The sequence below is a fragment of the Myotis brandtii genome, unplaced genomic scaffold (genome assembly GCF_000412655.1).
Source record: "Myotis brandtii unplaced genomic scaffold, ASM41265v1 scaffold482, whole genome shotgun sequence".
NCBI lineage: Eukaryota > Metazoa > Chordata > Mammalia > Chiroptera > Vespertilionidae > Myotis > Myotis brandtii.
In genome coordinates this window covers 1,484,868-1,504,950 of record NW_005368420.1, presented here as the reverse complement: position 1 = coordinate 1,504,950, position 20,083 = coordinate 1,484,868, and the positions used below count along the sequence as shown (strand labels likewise).

The 20,083-nt window shown below is 39.0% G+C and overlaps 1 protein-coding gene across 1 annotated transcript in view; it reads left to right on the top strand.

Moving 5' to 3' along the window:
- Window positions 1-20,083, top strand: part of IFT81 (intraflagellar transport 81) — a 56,445-nt gene that overhangs the window by 13,651 nt on the left and 22,711 nt on the right. Inside the window, exons 9-14 of the mRNA XM_005876258.2 lie at window positions 1,006-1,169; window positions 2,485-2,580; window positions 4,153-4,299; window positions 14,028-14,177; window positions 16,450-16,578; window positions 17,807-17,896. Of these exons, the coding sequence (XP_005876320.1) occupies window positions 1,006-1,169; window positions 2,485-2,580; window positions 4,153-4,299; window positions 14,028-14,177; window positions 16,450-16,578; window positions 17,807-17,896 (776 nt within the window). The remainder of the gene's footprint in view (window positions 1-1,005; window positions 1,170-2,484; window positions 2,581-4,152; window positions 4,300-14,027; window positions 14,178-16,449; window positions 16,579-17,806; window positions 17,897-20,083) is intronic.

Genomic DNA, 20,083 nt, shown 5'->3' with positions numbered 1-20,083 from the left:
CGCCACTCCCCTCCCCTGCCTTCCCTCTGAAATTTGATGGTCTGTTCGATGCTTGTTTGTCTCTGGATCTATTTTTGTTCATCAGTTTATGTTCTGGTAGATTCTCGTATGTGCACTGACTAGGGATTGAACCCGTAAGCTTGGCATATTGGGATAATGCTCTAACCAACTGAGCTACTAGCCAGGGCTTAGGTGGTAATTTGGAAAGATCATAATATTATTTTTCTGTAATTATTTAAACATTTCTTCCTTGTAAATTGTTTTTTTATTATTCTAACTAGAGGCCCGATGCACAAAGATTCGTGCAAGAATGGGCCTTCTTTCCCCTGGCTGCCGGCACCGCCTTCGCTCTGGTCGGAGCCGCCTTTCCGCCTTCCTATGCTGCCCAGAGGCCTGGAACGGCTGAGGCGGTGTGGAACGCCTGTGTCGTCGCCATGGCGACGAGCAAGTGTCCCACCCGCCCCCAGCCACTCAATGCTTGTGTATGCAAATTAACCCACCATCTTTGTTGGATTAATTTGCATACTCACTCCTGCCTAGCTGGTGGGCATCGCAAAGGTACAGTCAATTTGCATCTTTCTCTTTTATTAGTGTAGATTAGCAAAAGACTTCAATGGCCAATCTATTATGGTACTAGATTTTATACACAGATATGATATTATACAGATAGATATACTAGATATTTTGACAGATATGCCCTACTATACAGATCTTTTTAAAAATATATATTTTTATTGATTTAAGAGAGGAAGAGAGAGATAGAAACATCAATGATGAGAGAGAATCATTGATTGGTTGCTTCTTGTTTGCCCCTTATTGGGGATTGAGCCCACAACCCAGGCATGTGCCCTTGACTAGAATCAAACCTGGGACTCTTCAGTATGCAGGCCTATGCTCTATCCACTGAGCCAAACCAGCTAGGGCCAGGTCTTATATTTTAAAGTATACAGAATGTCACTGTACCTATTCTCTTGGGCTGTACATTCATTTATTTTATTTTCAAAGGTTTAATGAAGAGACTAGAGGAGGAGATAAAGTTTAATTCATATATGGTAACTGAAAAATTTCCTAAAGAATTAGAGAACAAGAAAAAAGAATTGCATTTTTTACAAAAAGTGGTGTCAGAGCCTGCTATGGGCCACTCTGATCTTCTTGAACTTGAATCTAAAGTAAGTGACAATTATCTTTTCATAGTTTCCAATTTTATCTCATCCTTAGTCCTATGAAAAGTATGTGAACTGCTTTCTATAGTGTCCAACTCTTGGCTCTTAAGTTAGCCTGCCCTAAGAGCTGATAGCTCTTATGAGGAGTTGCTCTTTATGAGAAGTTACAGCATGTAATGCTGTTACTTATAATACATGATTTATGAAAACCTAGGCAATTGATTAGGAAACTAAGTAACTTGGATATATAAATTAATGCATATGATAGACTCATAGGTTTGTGTATTCATAATATATAATTGGCTAATATAATGTATTCATAATAACAAGATGACAACTTTTAAATATCAGTAATTTTTGTTTCCAAGAATAATATTGTAGCAGTTTTATATTTAAAGCCTAATACATTTATTAGCCTTTTATGCCAGCTTTGGAATTACTAAATTTTTTTTGTAATTCTCATTGAAACCTGCTATCATATTATAACACTTTTGCTCCCTAGAAACAAAACACTAATCAGATGTGTATTTTTTTAAAAATACCAAATATCATGAAAATCGAACCGTTTTGATTTGCTGATCCTTTAATGTGCTCAACAGCCACTACAACTAAATACATAATTTTAATCATTTTATTCTTTTAATTTTCTTATAGAAATTGGATGGCCAAGTCAGATTTGGCTCAAATTTAATGTCATAGAATTAACAAGGGAACTCTAGTTTTTTTCAGAGGATAGACAGATATACTGAAAATCATGTAATTTTTTAAATTTGTTGAGGGACTATATGCTTCTGTGGGCTTAGTCAGTTTTATTACATTGGGAAAGGTTTGGATTAATGAGTGGAATAAATGACTGCTATGGGAGAACCACAGATCATTTGAACAGGAAGGTTTTTAGATGTCATCCATGTCAGCTCTCAGCTGGGTTCATGAATTCCTTATAAAATCCCTATGGAATGTTAGTCTGGATTTTATCACTTGCAGTGACTTGAAAGTCACAAGCTAGGAGAGGGGATAACTTCAGATTTTAAAAAATTCTTTTTTATAAGAATGTATAAATACTTCATGCTGAATACTTTAGGATAATTTAGACATGGATGGTTAAATCCATGTAAGTAATAATACTGTGTAAATATTTATCATGAACTACAAAGTTCATTATTTCTAAAAGTAATCGTAACAACCCACTCATAACATTAATGGAACCATCTAATCATTGATGATAAGAACTATAAATTCAAAGCTTGGCTGGGCCAATTGTCCCTTACTTTGTGTAATCATAGGGAGAGACTTAACCTTTTTTATTTTCATACTGTTTTAGATAAATGAAATAAATACACAGATCAATCAGCTGATTGAAAAGAAAATGTTGAGAAATGAGCCAATTGAAGGCAAACTCTCACTATATCGACAACAGGTAAGCCCATTCTTTTGGTCCACTTAGCTCTGAGCATCTTCATAAACACCACAGGCTGTGTTATTTGTAGTGTTAAAGTGAGAAGGAAGAAAGCAATCAATGTTCTTCTGTCATTGCTAATCTCCAGATTATAACAAGGAACTTATGGAAAAAGCTACAAAGGACGCGTGTTCAAGTTTGAAATGCAATACACCTGATAATGCTTAGTGTCCTTTGCGTCTGCCAACTGTGGTGATAGGGCTGTTTGTGTTTATATCTGTGAATGTGGAATTTGATTATTTAAATGAAAGGTTACCTTAAGTGATATAAATAAAAATAAAATATTTGTAATCTTTAATGAATTAAAGGCAATATATCGTTTCAAGATTAAAGTTAGTTTGCAAGAATAGAATGAATTAAATTTTAGTGCTAAGGCAGTGGTTCTCAACCTTCTGGCCCTTTAAATACAGTTCCTCATGTTGTGACCCAACCATAAAATTATTTTCATTGCTACTTCATAACTGTAATGTTGCTACTGTTATGAATCGTAATGTAAATATCTGATATGCAGGATGGTCTTAGGCGACCCCTGTGAAAGGGTCGTTCGACTGCCAAAGGGGTCGCGACCGACAGGTTGAGAACCGCTATTAAGGCATTTATCATTTTTTCCACAACTATTAGATCATGAGATTATATATGTTGTAATGTATTTCTAGACCAAAGAGTCAGATGAAAGCCATGGATTCTCTGAAAAGAACCCAGGCAGGAGTTTAGTGTGAAGAGCATTCTGTAACCTCAGGAAATACTGAGCTACGTAACAAAGCACTATTCAAGGATGTTAGAATTTTTAAAAACCGTTTACAATAGAAAATTTCAACCATATACCAAGGTAGGGAAGGTAGTTCACCTTCCTGTTTCCCTAAGTTATAGCAATCATGGCCTTCTTGTGTCATTTCTACCGCCAGCCCAACTGGATTATTTTGAAGCAAACCTTAGATTTAATATCATTTCATCTATAAATATTTCAGAATGTATCACCAAAAAATTAGGTTTTAAAATTTTAATTCCAACAGCATATCACATAAACTACTGTTTTTAAAGTTCACCCGTGTTGTAGCATGTATCAATACCTCATTCCTTATTATTACTGGATAACATTCCATTGTATGGATACTTTCAAATTTTGTTCACTCATTCATCAGTTGATGGGCATTTGGGTTGTTTCTACTTTCTGGCTATTAGGAATCATGCAGCTATGGACATTTTAATACAAGTTTTTGTGTGGAAATATGTTTTTCTCTCCATTGACTATCTTTCTAGGAGTTGCGGGTTCATATGATAATTTATTTAACACTGAGGAAATGCCAAACTGCTATACCATTTTACATTCCTACCAACAGTGTATGAAAGTTCTGACTTCTCCACATTCTTGCCAATACTTGTTATTATCTGTCTTTTTTATTGTAGCCATCCTGGTGGATATTCTTACATTGAAATTTTAGCTTGGTAAACTCTAAAACAGAGAATTTCACAATTTAACAGAATGTTGATTGGATATGTTTTATTTTACATTGGCATTTAATGCTCAATCAGGCATCCATAATTTCACGTAAAAAAGAAGCAAAAGCTGAGGAACTGCAGGAAACAAAGGAGAAGTTAGCCAGCCTAGAGCGGGAGGTGTCTGTGAAGACAAACCAGGCCCGGGAGTTTGATGGCACTGAAGTTCTGAAGGGAGATGAGGTAAGTTGAGGTCTCTCATGGGACAAGGATATGAGTATTGTTCTTGTTTGAAACCATGAATACTTTTGCCTTTTTTTTTTTTTGAATGTCAATAATGGGAAGTTAGTAGTATTTTATGAAACCTCTTTCTGTATAACTGAAAACTCTGTGTAGTAATATTAAGATATTCTTGATGGCCCTAACTGGTTTGGCTTAGTGGATAGAGCGTCGGCCTGCGGACTGAGGGGTCCCAGGTTCGATTCCGGTCAAGGGCATGTACCTCGGTTGCGGGCACATCACCGGTGGGGGGTGTGCAGGAGGCAGCTGATGGATGTTTCTCTCTCATCGGTGTTTCTAACTCTCTATCCCTCTCCTGTCCTCTCTGTTAAAAAATCAATAAAATATATATTTAAAAAAAAAAAGATATTCTTGATGTACAGTGACAGATCTTAATGATTTTATGAGCTAATATTCTAAATTTCCACTCTTTAATTAAGTGGATTTATACTGGGTTTATTTTATAAAAGTGAAATCAAATGAGTAGGAACAGATAAGAAAAAAATTCATAATTGTTGATAAATGTAATTTCATAGAGTGCTGAGAACAATCACCACTAAGTTACTTTGTCAGTAATGTGTGTTTGACCAGTTGCACTGACACCTTTAAAATTACTTCATTGTGGATGTTTACAAAGTTTAAAAATACAGTTATATCTTGCATTGCTACATACATTTTAAATTTTGAACAGTGCTTTAACAGCTGTTATTTATCATTTTGTCAGGCTCATGAGTTAGTAGTAGGACAAGTAATAATTGTCCTTTATAGGTGATTAAACTTAAGCACCAAAAATATAATTCCCCATCTCCTTTTTATAAAGTTAGCTCAAAAAAGAATGAAGGAAGGAAGGAAAATATCTTATCTTCAGCTCAGTGCTTTTTTTTTTTTTTTTTTAGCAAATCAAGTGGTAGATCACATTTTAATCTTAAACATTGCTTATACTTTACCACCTCTTACAGCTTTGTTATTTTACATTAGCTAAGAGGCCTCAGCAAAGGCTACTTTGAAAAGCTGCTCTGTCCAGACCTCATTTTGGCTTTGAAAAGTTGTTGAATTCATACTGTTACAAATTTGCAGTGAACCTTCACTGTGCCAAACACTTTTTTCTGTGGTGCTTCTTTCGATTGTAACCTCCCAATATGCCTTTTAGCTTATTGGGGAAGTGGTAGGTTTTCAAAAGTCAACACTTGATTGAAACATTCCTTTGGCTTTTAACATCTACTTCCAGATTGCTTTGAGACATGGGAGTATTTTAAATGATACTTGGAAGCCAACAGCATGTGCTTCGTGACATCCTTGCTAGCCAAGAAAAAAAAAAAAAGATTAATTATGCAGCAATTCTGCTTTATAAGAGAACATGTTATCTCCTAGCATTTTTATCTTTTCTTAAGAAAATGCTGCCCAATTGACAGGAAATAGTAATTGATATGGCCACATTTGGCATGAGTGGTGCTTATAATCCAGCATTAGCTATTCCCCGTATGCAAGTAGAGGCACAAGAACCTAGTGCCAAGCTATTAGCCTTTATTTATTTATTTTTAAGTTTTAAAAAATATATATATTTTATTGATTTCAGAGAGGAAAAGAGAGGGAGAGAGAAACATCAATGATGAGAGAGAATCATTGATTGGCTGCCTCCTGCATGCCCCTTACTGGGGACTGAGCTTAAAACCTGTGCATGTGCCCTGACTGGGAATGGAACTACAACCTCCTGGTTCATAGGTTGACACTCAACCACTGAGCCACACCAGCTAGCTATTAGCCTGTATTTTTGACTAAATATATTGTATAGGAGAAGTATCCAATGACAGAAAAAGCATTCTTTTTTTTTTAAGGGTAGTCAAGTTAATTTTTAAGGAATGGCCAGAAACTAGGACAAATCAAGTAAACCACTTACTTGGCAGTTACCTAAAAGAACAGAGGGTATTGGGGAACATTCAGCATAATTTTGTAAGTAACAAATCTTGGTAGACAAATTTTATTTTCTACTTTGATTAAGTGATAGGCAATATTAACAAAAGGGAGAAAGTTTGATTTACTTACAATTATATAATACTAGAGGCCCGGTGCATGAAATTCATGCACTTGGGGATGGGGGTGGGGGGGCGTCCCTCATCCTGGCCTGCACCCTCTCACAGTCTGGGAGCCTTGGGGGATGTCCGACTGAAGCCTTAGGTCCACTTCCTGCAGGGAGAGCGCCTAAGCTGGCAGTTGGACATTCTTAGCGCTGCCACGGAGGCAGGAGAGACTCCCGCCACCGCCGCTGTGCTCAAGCAGTGAGCTTGGCTCCGGGCTTCTGGCTGAGCAGCACTCCCCCTGAAGGAGCACACTGACCACCAGGGGGCAGCTCCTGCGTTGAGCATCTGCCCCCGGTGGTCAGTGCACGTTATAGTGACCAGTCATTCTGCTGTTCGGTCGATTTGCATATTAGTCTTTTATTATATAGGATAGATGGACTTTACTGGGGTTTCATTAGATACCACATGGTAACCACCAAAAAAAATTATGTTCTTTGCCACTCATCTGTATACACAGTAGGTGAGAGAGTATCAAGAAGTAGTAGTGTCCTGGATGGTATGTTAAGTGGTTAGAGCATCCGCCCTTGCACCAAAGATTCTCAGGTTTGATCACTGGTCTGGTTGTGGCACCAAGAGTGTATAAGAGTATATGTTTCCTCTCTTACTTAAAACTCTCCACCACATTTGATCCTCAATCTTTTAATTTTTGGCATTCTGACAATATTTTGCTTTAATTTTCATTTTTCTTGATTAGGAATTAGATTGAGTATCTAGCCACATACTTATTTGGTCATTTAGATTTCTTCTGTCATTTTTCTGTTTATTTTATTTCTCCACTTTTTTTCTAATGGATTGTGTTTCCCTATCTATTTATCATATTTTTACCTATATTCTGGATCATAATCAGGATAATTGTTTTCTTCTAGTCTGTTAGCTGTCTCTTTTTATACAGAGTCTTTTGTCACACAGAGGGTTTCTTCTTCCTCCCCAAACAGCTTTATTGAGATATACTTAGCATACAATAAACTGCACATACTTAAAGTGCAAATTGATGCTGTTATTTCAAGTTATGATAACTTCAAATATTGGGACATGATTTTAATATTAAGTGACTTCAGTTTTCCATAATCTGGAATGTTTTAATAATCTTTACATAGAAATGTCTTACTTTATGCAGATTCAGTGTGAGAGGAGATATAGACAGTATGGTAGCAAGCATAATAGTTAATGGTCATGATTATGACTCTGAGTTGTCAATCAAAGGTTGCTGTGATCAGTATGATTTTTTAAAGATAACAGAAAGCTTAAGTAACCTCTCTTCCAGGAAGCATAGCCTGTAATTATTTTCCCAGCTCACACCTCACAACCCTCATATGTATTCATGTGTGTGGTAACACAGAGAACAGTTAAGATCACTTGCTCAGTTTCTGCCTCCCCTAAGAAACCAGTCAGCTCCATGACGACTGGGGCATATCTCGTGCTCACTACCATTTACTTAATAGCTGCCTGTAATAGGCACTTGGTAAATGTATAGAAAACCCAGACAAAAATGTATAACTAATATAATCTAATATAGACATATTCTTTCATAAAAAGATGAAAATAATCCTAACCATAATTGTTTATTTCATTGTATAGACAAAGTAATTTTTAAATACCTGCCCATAGCCCTGGACGATGGGGTTCAGTTGGTTGAGCATCATCCTCTGTGTGTGGAAAGGTTCCGGGTTCAATTCTGAGTCAGGGCACATACCTGGGTTGCAGGATCCATCCTCTATCGGGGATCAATGTTTCACTCTCACATCAATGTTTGTCTCTCTCTCTCTCTCTCTCTCTTCCTCTCTCTCTCAAATCAATAAAAAAGCATGTCCTGCCCTAGCCAGTTTTGCTCAGTGGTTAGAGCGTCGGCCTGCGAACTGAAGGGTCCCAGGTTCGATTCCGGTCAAGGGCGTGCACCTTGGTTGCGAGCACATCCCCAGTAGGGGGTGTGCAGGAGGCAGCTGATCGATGTTTCTCTCTCATTGATGTTTCTATCTCTCTATCCCTCTCCCTTCCTCTCTGTAAAAAATCAATAAAATATATATTAAAAAAGAAAGCATGTCCTTGGGTGAGGATTTTTATAAATCCTATATAGTAAAAGCCTAATATGCAAATCAACCAAATGGCGGAACGACCAGTGGAATGACCAGTCACTATGATGTGCACTGACCACCAGGGGGCAGACGCTCAACACTGGAGCATCCGCAGGCCCCAGGCCAGTCAAGGCGGGTGCCAGCAGCCCCCCCTCCTCCCATTGCCCCCTGGTCGCCCCACAGAGGGAGGCCACTGGTGGCAGTGGTGGGGGAGTTAGGGGGTGGTGTCGGCGAGTGGCAGGTGGCAGGCCGGCCAAGGCAGGTGTGAGTGGGGGGGCCCCCTCAATCACCCTGCCAGTTGCCCCCAGATCAGCCCTGATTGCAGGCCAGGCCTAGGGACCCTACCTGTGCATGAATTTCGTGCTCCAGGCCTCTAGTAAATAAATAAATGCCTGGCCATAAACCTATATTTGCCATTTAATATGATAGCCTCCAGTCAGTTCTTTTGGTAAGTGATGAGATTTCTGCTTTCATAGGCAGTCTGAGCTTGATGACTTGTTTCACTTACTGGAGAGCAAAAAATAGAACTTGTGCTTCTTGTAGTAGTGCTACATGGCTACCGTTGTAATCACCCTGATCTCTCTATTAGCAAAGCAAACAAAAAGCAGCCCCAGTGATGCAGTGCCCCCTTCCCAGAGCTGTCATTCAAATGATAAATGCATGCCTTTTGGGTCTGAACTTTTTTACAGCAACAAAGGAACCTCTGGTTAAGGTTCTGTTGGCGATTCATGCATTGAAAGGTCTTTCCTGGTTTGTGGTGCATGGGTATAGAGCAGCCGTGGGCAAACTACGGCCCGCGGGCCGGATCAGGCCCGTTTGAAATGAATAAAACTAAAAAAAAAAAAGACCGTACCCTTGTGTGTAATGATGTTTACTTTGAATTTATATTAGTTCACACAAACACTCCATCCATGCTTTTGTTCCGGCCCTCTGGTCCAGTTTAAGAACCCATTGTGGCCCTCGAGTCAAAAAGTTTGCCCACCCCTGGTATAGAGTCCATTGTGTTTTCTCCCCTAACCGTTACAAGAGCTTAGCTGTTTTGCTGTCAATACCTACTTTAAAAAATGTGCTTATTTAAGTAATATTTATAAGCAGCTTTAAAAAGGCCCAATCAAGCCCAGCTGGCATGGCTCAGTGGTTGTGTGTCAACCTATGAACCAGGAGGTCATGGTTTGATTCCCGGACAGGGCATATGCCTGAGTTGCGGGCTCGATCCCCAGTGTGGGATGTGCAGAGGCAGCCGATCAATGATTCCCTCTCATCATTGATGTTTCTGTCTCTCTCTCCCTCTACCTTCTCCTCTGAAATCAATAAAAAAAATATATATATTTTTAAAAGGCCCAACCAATTCATTCTACAGCTACCAACTGCAATCCTAAAATCCTAGAGCTAAATTGCAAAGATTATGAAATCTTTAAATACTTCAGAGAGAAGCACAATGAGGATAAGGGAATCCTGGCAAGATTTACTTCAGCTGTCAGATCCGGAAAAATCAGGAATCAAATTTTGACACTTGTAATTGAATCATCGCCCTTCCAAGTGAGCCAAGACAAACCTGTGATATTTTTAGAACCTTTCAAATCACATTGTGCTCTTTAGAGTTCATAGCAGGACCTGAGGCCCCTAAAATTTTCTAAGAGTTGGAACAAAACCGAATCAAATAAATTAGGCTCCGTGCACTGTAATAGAAGTAACATATTACATATGCAATCTAGGTAATTCCACAATTTTAACCCCAATTTGAAAACTTTTCATAGAAATTAGTTTGTGAGATTTAACTGCTTAGACAGCAGTTGAAAACCCCATTCGAGATATGGTAGCAGCTGTGTGATGGTGACTTGATTTATAATAGAAGCATAGAGACCTTGGGTGGTATAATAGAAGCATAGAGACCCTGGGTGGTATGATTGACTGTGTTTCACAGATGTTCCTGTGCCACAAGTTTCTATTAAACAATTTCCTACCAGAATGTATCCTATTGCTTATTATAAACTCTCTCAAGAATTAGCAGTTAATTATCCACTACCATATGGAGGCAATTATATTGTTTATGCTTGGCTTGGTGAGATCTTTCTAATTTAAAGTTAAAAACGTCATACTAACAGGTTGGTAAAGGTTAACATAGTATTTGTATGTGTGTTTAGATATATGGCACTAGTTATGATGGGTGATTTGGAAAGACTGTCATTTTAGCAGAAAACAAAGGTTGCTGTGAAACATTTTTTTGCCTTAAAGCAAGTAGCAGCTCTGAGACCAGACTTTAGGAAATCCAAATGATTTATGACATGAAGTTGACATGAAAAGATAGTCTTTGCAGGTTTTCTGAAAGTCTGAATTTAGACAGAATACAAGACACTGACAAATGGGCAAAAAATTGTGGCCGTTGGGTATAGTCATGCTATTCTTGAACAGTTGCCGTTCTTTCTTTCTTTTTTTAAAAATATATTTTATTGATTTTTTACAGAGAGGAAGGGAGAGGGATAGAGAGTCAGAAACATCAATGAGAGAGAATCATCAACAGCTGCCTCCTACACACCCCCTACTGGGGATGTGCCCGCAACCAAGGTACATGCCCTTGACCGGAATCGAACCTGGGACCCTTGAGTCCGCAGGCCGACGCTCTATCCACTGAGCCAAACCAGTTAGGGCAGTTGCCGTTATTTCATTACACACCTAACTTTCTTGGGCCTCGGGTTCTTGACCATATAACGTACTTATTATATGGTTGTCTTGTAAAGTCCTCGCAGCTAATTACTGTGGAAATAGTTGTCCTGTAAGATATTGAGGTGGAAAGTTTGCAGCAGGAATAGAGATTCCTGTTTCTATATAAATATCCAGAATGATGTCTGGATCTAATAATACTTTTGCACTCCAGATAAGCTTTAAAGGCATCTAAATGATTACATACTTAGGGAAATAGGCTGCCTTGCCCATTTAAAAAGCTAGCCCAGATTTTGATTATTACTATGAAAGGTTCTAAAGTATATTAAATGGATAAGAGGAGGAAGAACATCTGTCAAATTTCGTTTTGATCACAAAGGAGCTGAGTCGGTAAAATTGGTCCCAAAGCCAGAAGCTAGCACTATAAGGCATTAATCTTATTGATTTCAGCATCTAAAATGATGGCTGCTCTTTCTTAAATGACAAATTTAGATTACAAATGTATATTGGTCCAAATGATTAGTAATAGCTGCTATAATGGGTCTTCCTGCTCAGTGACAAGCTTTATAGTTCAGTTAGATGACAAATTTGTCTGATTGACCTGCTACTGCTATAGTGCACTATAGAAAGCCTTTTCCTAAATATCCCAAGGAGTCATTGTAAATCCCTATAGATGTACAATGAACATGAGAAAAAAGTGAAATCCCCTAATAAAGAAATGGAAATTAAAAGTAAGATTATCTTTTACATATAAAATTGACAATTATAAAAAGTACCATAAATAGACTTTGAAGGGCAGAATGTGTCAAAACCCTATTTCCTTTTGACCATTTCTGGAAATATCCTGTAGAAATTATTAAGAATTTGTCTGTCCCGGCTGGCATGGCTCAGTGGTTGAATATTGACCTATGAACAGGAGGTCATGGTTCAATTCCCAGTCAGGGCAAATGCCCAGGTTTCAGGCTCTATCCCCAGAGGAAGGTGTGCAGGAGGCAGCCAGTCAATGATTCTCTCTCATCATTGTTTCTCTCTCTTTCTTACTCTCCTTTCCTTTCTGAAATCAATAAAAAAAAATATTTTAAATGTGTCTAAAGATTTATATTCAATATGTTCATCATGATTTTATTTTTATAATTTGAGAATTCAGAAATAATCTGAAATCCAAATGATAGAAGTACTAAAAAACAAAATTGAACTGAGTACATTTTAAAAATCTTACTGGCTTTATTCATCTCTTAATGAATCAGGCAGCATCCCATTTAGTCAGAGAGGAGCTCTAAGGAGCTGTACAAAATGGAAGACTTCTATAGACAGAAGGGAGCTGGCCAGGCAAAAAGGGGATTGGTTGTGGCACGGTCACCTTCCTTTAGGGGACAGCAGGGGTCTGTCAGGCAGACTACCTTATTAGTGGTGACCAGGTAATTCCTGGTGGACTGGTTTAAGATTCCATTCCTGGGAGAGGCCGCAACTGTAATTAATTTAGGTATTAAGTCTTTGTTTGGTGACAGTGGGACTTAAGTGACTTGTGTTTTCTCTCTCTCTTTTTTAAAAAAAGATTTTTAAATTGATTTCAGAGGGGGAGGAAGAGGGAGAGAGAGGTAGAAACATCAGTAACAAAAGAGAATCATTGATCGGCTGCCTTCTGCACGTCCTCTACTGGGGATCGAGCCCACAACCCGGACGTGTGCCCTGACCGGGAATCAAACCTTGAGCTCCTGGTTCATAGGTCAACCACTGAACCACACCGGCCAGGCTGTTTTCTCTTTTTTAACCGAATAAACTTGCAATGGAAGAAACATTGATAATGCGTTTCTTTCCCCTAGTTCCTTGGGGTAGTAGAGCCCTCAGAGTGCTTTGATGGCCACCTGTTGCTTAATTGAATGGAACCATGATTAATCTGACCCCAACTCCCTTCCCTTAAGTAGTTTGTCCAATGAACGTCAGATAACCAATCAGCAGAGAGCACATTGAGTAATTGGTGGGTTTGTTCTTTCACCAGAAACATTTATAGCTTTTAAAAATAGTTCTGGAGCACAGCAAGATAGAGAAGGGGAAATTGGCCTAGATAATACAGAGGATAGCAGATGAATAGGGTTGATTTCATTTTGGGCACTTTGCCCAGGACACTTTTAATAGAACATATTATAGTTACTCTAGGGATTCTGAGTCTGTGGTTATGTCAGGCTTACACATTTATTCTTTAAAAGGAAAAATTGCAAGTTAATAGACTCTAGGTATATTGGTATGACTTAAAATTTTAAAACCATTACTATAATCCAGCCATTGATAATTTGCTGTGTGGGCTGAATTCCTTAATATTAAAACCAACTTAATCATGGATAGAAAAATATTTTGAACTTCCTTCCTCTAAAACACAATGTGTTCTGTATTTCTTTTAAAGTTTAAATCAACTTTAGAACGATGTCTAAACTAGGGATTAAAAGTTATTTTTATGTGAAGAATTTTTAATCTTACTATTTTTAAGGGCATTTTTTAAATACACAGGAACGAATCAAGTCTTTAAGGGGAAAAAAAGTACCTAAATTTGAGAAATGTTATACTTCCTATTTTACTATCTTACAAATTTAGAATTACTGACCTTAGATTTAGCTGTATAACTTAAAAGGAAAAATACTGACAGTAATAGTTTTACATAAGGATTTACACCATTTAGATGGATCCAAAAAATTAAAACATACACAAAGTGTGTTGAATCAGGCAGTTAGTCTTTTTAAGTTTTCTAATAAAACTAAGTTATTATTATATACTTGGGACATGTGTTAGACAGTAGAAAATAAAATGTTTCTTAAACATTGAGAGTATATGTAGTATTTAGCAACTACTTTTCTACTCATTAAACTAATATTGTATTCTCTTACAGTTCAAGCGTTATGTCAGTAAACTTCGAAGCAAGAGTACTGTTTTCAAAAAGAAGCATCAGATAATAGCTGAATTTAAAGCTGAGTTCGGTCTCTTGCAGAGGACGGAAGAACTCCTTAAACAACGTCTTGAAAATATTCAGCATCAACTGGTAATACAGTATTATCTTGGGGTGCTAAAATTACAAATGTCAGGAGGTTTATGGGTTATAGCTCTGGGGTTTTTAATAGAAAAATCATACAATTATTGTTTTTTTCTGATTAATTACAGAGATGTTATATAAGCTGATTCATTTATGTTTAATGTAGCAGGAAGCAGTCTTTTTTTTTTTTTTACCCCTCCCCCCAGGAAGCACTCTTATGCTTGCTGACTTTGGGGTAATTAATAGCCTTATGATGTCCTACAATATAATAACCCTTTTCTTTGCCTGTTGGTCCACCGACATGAGGAGCCCAAGTGACAACATGGTAGCCAGAGCATTAAGTGTAGAGGGTCCCTTCATGTGCCTTCCAGTGGAAGCACGCCCAGCTCTGGAAACCAGAGAAGGAAAGTGTAATTCCTTAGTGGATAAGTGGGAAACCCAGTGAGTGATATCCCTCATACTTTCGAGACGCATGTATTCAGTCTGTTTGGAACACAGCTCCTGAAGACTAGAACTCATCCTCACAAGCCACCAGTTCCAATCTGGCCACTTAGCTGTCCCTTCACGAGGTCCTTCCTCTGTTCTGTCAGGTCATTTGCTCTCTGGATGGGGTGGTGTGTGGTACAGTGACGGAATCCCAAGGTCATGTGCCCACCACCACACCTCCTTTACCATAAAGTAGGTCTCTTGGTCTGAGGTGATATATGTGGGAATCTACATCAGTAGACCAGATACTCTGAGCCCTTGGATAGTGGTGTGGGCTGGAACATTGTTGGCAAGAAAGCAAACCCTTACCCAGAATATGGGTATTGCCAGTCAGGATGAAATGTCTTTTCAGAGCAGGAAGGATCTGATGTTATCATATTGCCACTAAGTAGATGATTGGTTTCCTCAAGGGATGATTCCATACCCTTGAGGAGACCAATTGATCTCTGTTGCTGCCAGGTCAGATGTGTGGCAATGGCAGTAGCAATGGCTAGATGGGCATTAGTCAGAGAGAGCCCATGCTATTTTGCCCATGTGTAGCCTCCATCTTTGCCAACATAGCCATTCTGTTCATGAGGCCATTATCCAAGCACTGGGTGGTCATTGACAGAGGCTGGCTGACACTAGAAGGTGGCGGGTTCAATTCCTGGTCAGGGTGAGTATGGAAAACAACTGATTGATGTTTCTCTCGCTCACTCTCTCCCTTCCTTCCTCTCTCTAAGATTAATTTTTTTTAATTACTTTATCTGAACCCTCCAACAAGCCTCCCATGTCATTTAAAATAAGTCCAAGTTCTTTCATTGGCCTAAAAATAAGGTAACAATATAATTTATCATCTAAACTAGGACACTTTTGAGAATGCAAAGGACAACAGACATAGACTGAGACTGTCCCAGCAAACCAGCTGAGTCCTCTATGATCCCTCCCCCACCCCACTGGATTCTCACTCTATTTTCAGCTGCACCAGTCTCCCAGCTATTTCGTGAACAAGCCAGGCATGTTCCTGCCTCATGTCTTGTGCACTTGCTGGTCTCCCAGGTGTCTACATGGCTTGCTCCCCCACTTCCTTCAGGGTGTTCTCAGATGTCATCTCAGAAAGACCTATAACCACCTTTTACTTAAGATTTCAACCCCACTCTCACCTCACACTGTGTTTTACTTGTTTACATGTTACTTGTTTACTCTCACTAGAAGTAAGCTCTGTGAGCGAGGGGATTTTTCCCTGTTTTGTTGACTGCCGAGAACTGTGCTTGGCACATTTAGGCATATAACAAATATTGGATGAGTAAGCAAATGTAAATACAATTGGATCACTTGAGAATTCACTCATTCACCAAATATTTATTGAATGTGTCCTGTTTTATATTCTATGCAGAGTACATAGCACTATTTTAAAGTCTAAAATTAGAATTGCTTTCTATGTACCTAAAGATAGTAAAATTTAGTGTGAGTTTATAACATATAAAGAGATGTTATTATTGTTGAAGTCAATAAAGATTGTCCTTTAGGATTCTAAGCTAATTTATTTCATTTACAACTTTAATATTATAGATTAAATACGTATACTTCTTATGGAGTCATTGAGGTTTTGACACCAAATTTGTGGCCCCATTTTTAAAAAATATATCTTTATTGATTTCAGAAAGAAAGGGAGAGGGAGAGAGAGATAGAAACATCAATAATGAGGGAGAATGATTGATGGCTGCCTCCTGCACAATTGGGGATTGAGCCCCCAACCCTGGCATATTGAACCTCCTGGTTCATAGGTTGACCTCTATTTATTCTTTACTTTTAGCAAACCATTGAGGAGAAAAAGGGTATATCTGGATATAGTTACACCCAGGAAGAGCTGGAGAGAGTGTCTGCACTGAAGAGTGAGGTTGACGAAATGAAAGGACGGACCCTGGATGACATGTCTGAAATGGTGATTACACATTTTTAGTGGTTTTTTACTGGATATAGAAGGCAGATATTTTTGTTTGTCCAGTTTTTAGTGAAACATTCAGATTTTCCATTCTGCATATTGTTTATATTTTTATCTGTATCAGTCTCTCGAATTTTTGCATTCTAGTAAGGTTGTTCAACTTACAACAGTTCATGCGTTTTGTGGTTTCTGAAGTGTGTGAAAGTTATACAACATTAAGGAAATATTTAAGATTTTAAAAAAAGTTTTCCCAACATACCACCCTAACTAATAAAATTATTTCATTTTTGGGTGTGTCCTTAGTATCTTTCCATATTTAGAGCTGTCGTTTAGCCAGAATGTACTGATACAGCCTCGTGAGGCATTAGAACGTTTAACTCTTTCCTTACTTATTGGTGAATAGCTGCTGCCCCAAACTCTCAGCCTGTCTTATCCACATTGGCTACTCGCCCAGAACCCCAGCATCTCACCACAATCTGACTCATAAAAAGATTAACATTGTCCTCACCGGTTTGGCTCAGAGGATAGAATGTCGGCCTGTGGACTGAAGGGTCCCGGGTTTGATTCCAGTAAAGGGCACATACCTCAGTTGCAGGCCTAATCCCTGGCCCCGGTCGAGGTACATGTAAGAGGCAACCAATTGATGTGTCTCTCTCATATCGATGTTTCTCTCTCTGTCTCTTTTTCTCCCTTCCACTCTCTAAAAATCAATTTTAAAAAAATATCCTGGAGTGAGGATTAACAACAAAAAAAGATTAACATTGAGCACCTGTAGAGGCCTGCAAGACTGCCTTCATCTCTATAGCTGGTGTCCATTGTGATTGATTATTACTTATGCCATTTGGGTTATTAAGTATTTTGAATATCACTTCATTTATGTTTATGTATATTTTATATAACCTACGTAATTACATATTGTTTTACATAACAACATGATTGTAGTTGTAGATAGGCAACTTGTAGTTTATTTTAGTCATTACTTGTTAGATTATAAATATTTTGCCATATTGGTTTGCAGTGTTAATAATTGACATTTTGAATAGTTCAGTGGTATTCCATCTTACCGAGGAATCAAGATTTACTAAATCACTTTCCTATTGTTTGGCATTGAAGTAATTTATAGTTTTTTTACTCATATATAACACTTCAGTAAATATCTTTATGCATGTAGTATTTTTGTTCTTTTGAATTCTTTTTTTAGATGTCATGTATTTTTTTTAAATGACAGGTAAGAAAACTGAATTCACTGGTATCTGAAAAGAAGTCAGCTCTAGCCCCAGTTATAAAAGAGCTACGACAACTGCGTCAAAAATGTCAAGTAGGTGAATTTGATATTGTGATACTTTTACTATTTTATCTGGTTGAGATATAGTAATTAGAATCCTGAATATTTTACTTGGGTCATTTATAGGAAACACATTATTGTTATTATTACTATTATTATTATTATTATATTGATATGATTCTGCAAAAGAGAAGAAGAATGTGACCTGAAAAGGTTTCTCTTTAATTTATGCTACTTGGTTTGTCATAAATTATTGGGGGGAGGAGAGAGGGAGAAGAAGGAGTTTAAGCTAAAACCACAAGTGCAGCCAGATGAGCTTTTTGCTTTAAATCTTATGAGAGCTATAAATATGAAGTCACATTCTTCTGTGGCCAGGTAGAAGCTGAAAGTCTGCTGACAAGTGGTGACAAGTTAACTTAAATAAATGAACTTACTTTGCTGGGGGGCAAACTCTGATAGTGTATGATAAGTGAGGAAATGCCATTACTTGGGAGCTAATTCTAACCACTACTTTAAAAAATAAACTATTAGGAGGTAAATGCCCCTCACAAAGCCAGGTCAGGTGGCCTCCGCCATTCAACATGAGCGGCAGTTCATACCGTCCATGTAGTAATTTTAGGTTTGAATGTGGGCCTGTATTGCATGTGCCTAAATTGGAACCATAAAACTCTTAGCGAGTGCCATCAGAGTCAGAGAAGCAAAATAAAAAATCACACAGATTTGGCCCCAGCCGATTTGGCCCTAGTCAATTCGGCTCAGTCGATAGAGGGTCGGCCTGCAGACTGAAGGATCCTGGGTTTGATTTGGGCCAAGGGCTCATGGCCGGGTTGTGGGCTCGACCCCTAGTAGGGGGCGTGAGGGAGACAGCTGATCAGTGATTCTCTCTCATCATTGATGCTTCTATGTCTCTCCCTCTCCCTTCCTCTCTGAAATCAATAAAGAAATATATTTTTAAAAAAGAAAAGAAAAATCACACAGATTTGGAAGTCAGATAGACATCATTTCCTCTTTATAAAATTACTAGAGAGCCTGAGACAGGTTTAGTGACCTATCCAACTAGAGGAGGAGGAAGTGGGAGAGTTGGGGCTTGACTCTGGCATCTACATCATCTTATTTCAAAACGCTTGCTTGTTCTATTACACACTGCTGCCATAACAAAAGGAATGGAAGCGACAGGTCTCTGTTCTCTGGAGTTGATGCTCTAATAGGTGAGATGGTACAAATACCATCTAATTTGATAATAATATAAAACACTTAATCACATCATATATTTAACTGATTAAATAAAATAGTACATATAAGGCACTTTGCAACAATGACGAATCCATAAGAACTTTTAAAAAAAACTATCATTATAATTATTAAAAATAGTTTAAAAAGATGGGGAACCAAGATGGCGGCGTAGGGAGTGGACCTGTGCGTGCTGCTCTCTCACAGCATCAAGGAAACTACCAACTATGAGGCAAAAAACCACCACTCAGAACCATGGGGAAGTTGGCCCAGTGGGAGATCTACAACTGGAAGAAAAGAAAGAAGCGCAGTGAGACTGAGAGGGAGCTACGGAAGCGCCAAAAACAGAGGTACGCAGTCACACGCCAGGCGGGCTGCAAATGGATTCTCGGGTTTTTTTCAATCGGAAGTGGTTACGAACCCTCGAATCCTCTGGGCTTGCTCGGGGTGGGTCTCTGAGGCCCCAGATCCCACGGGGAGAGGCGGCCTCCGCCTTGCAGCAGTCGGAAAGCGACGGAAGCTCTGACGCGCCGCTGCTCGCTGGCACTGAGGGATGTGAAGTCCTGGTGTCCCGGGGAGGTGAGGGGCGTGGAGACGCCGCCATGGCTATTTCCTCTGCGCTGGCGACTCCCTGAGACTCCGCCCTACTCAATTTACATCCCCATCCAAGCTGTGCCGGTGGCACAAGAAGAAATGCCTGTGCTTTTACAAACTCTCAAATCCATTAAGCTGGTTCGGGCGGGTCTCTGAGGCCCCAGGCCCCACGGGGAGAGACGGCACGGCCTTCCAGCCATCAGAAAGCGAGGGAGGCTCTGGCACGCGGCTGCTCTCCAGCACTGGGGACGAAAAGTCCCGGTGTCCTCGATAGGCGAGGGGCCGCTGAGACTCCGCCCTGGCAACTCCCTGAGACCCCGCCCTACCCAATTTACATTCCCATCTGGGCTGTGCTGGAGACACAAGAGGAAACGCCTGTGCTTCTGCAAACTCTCA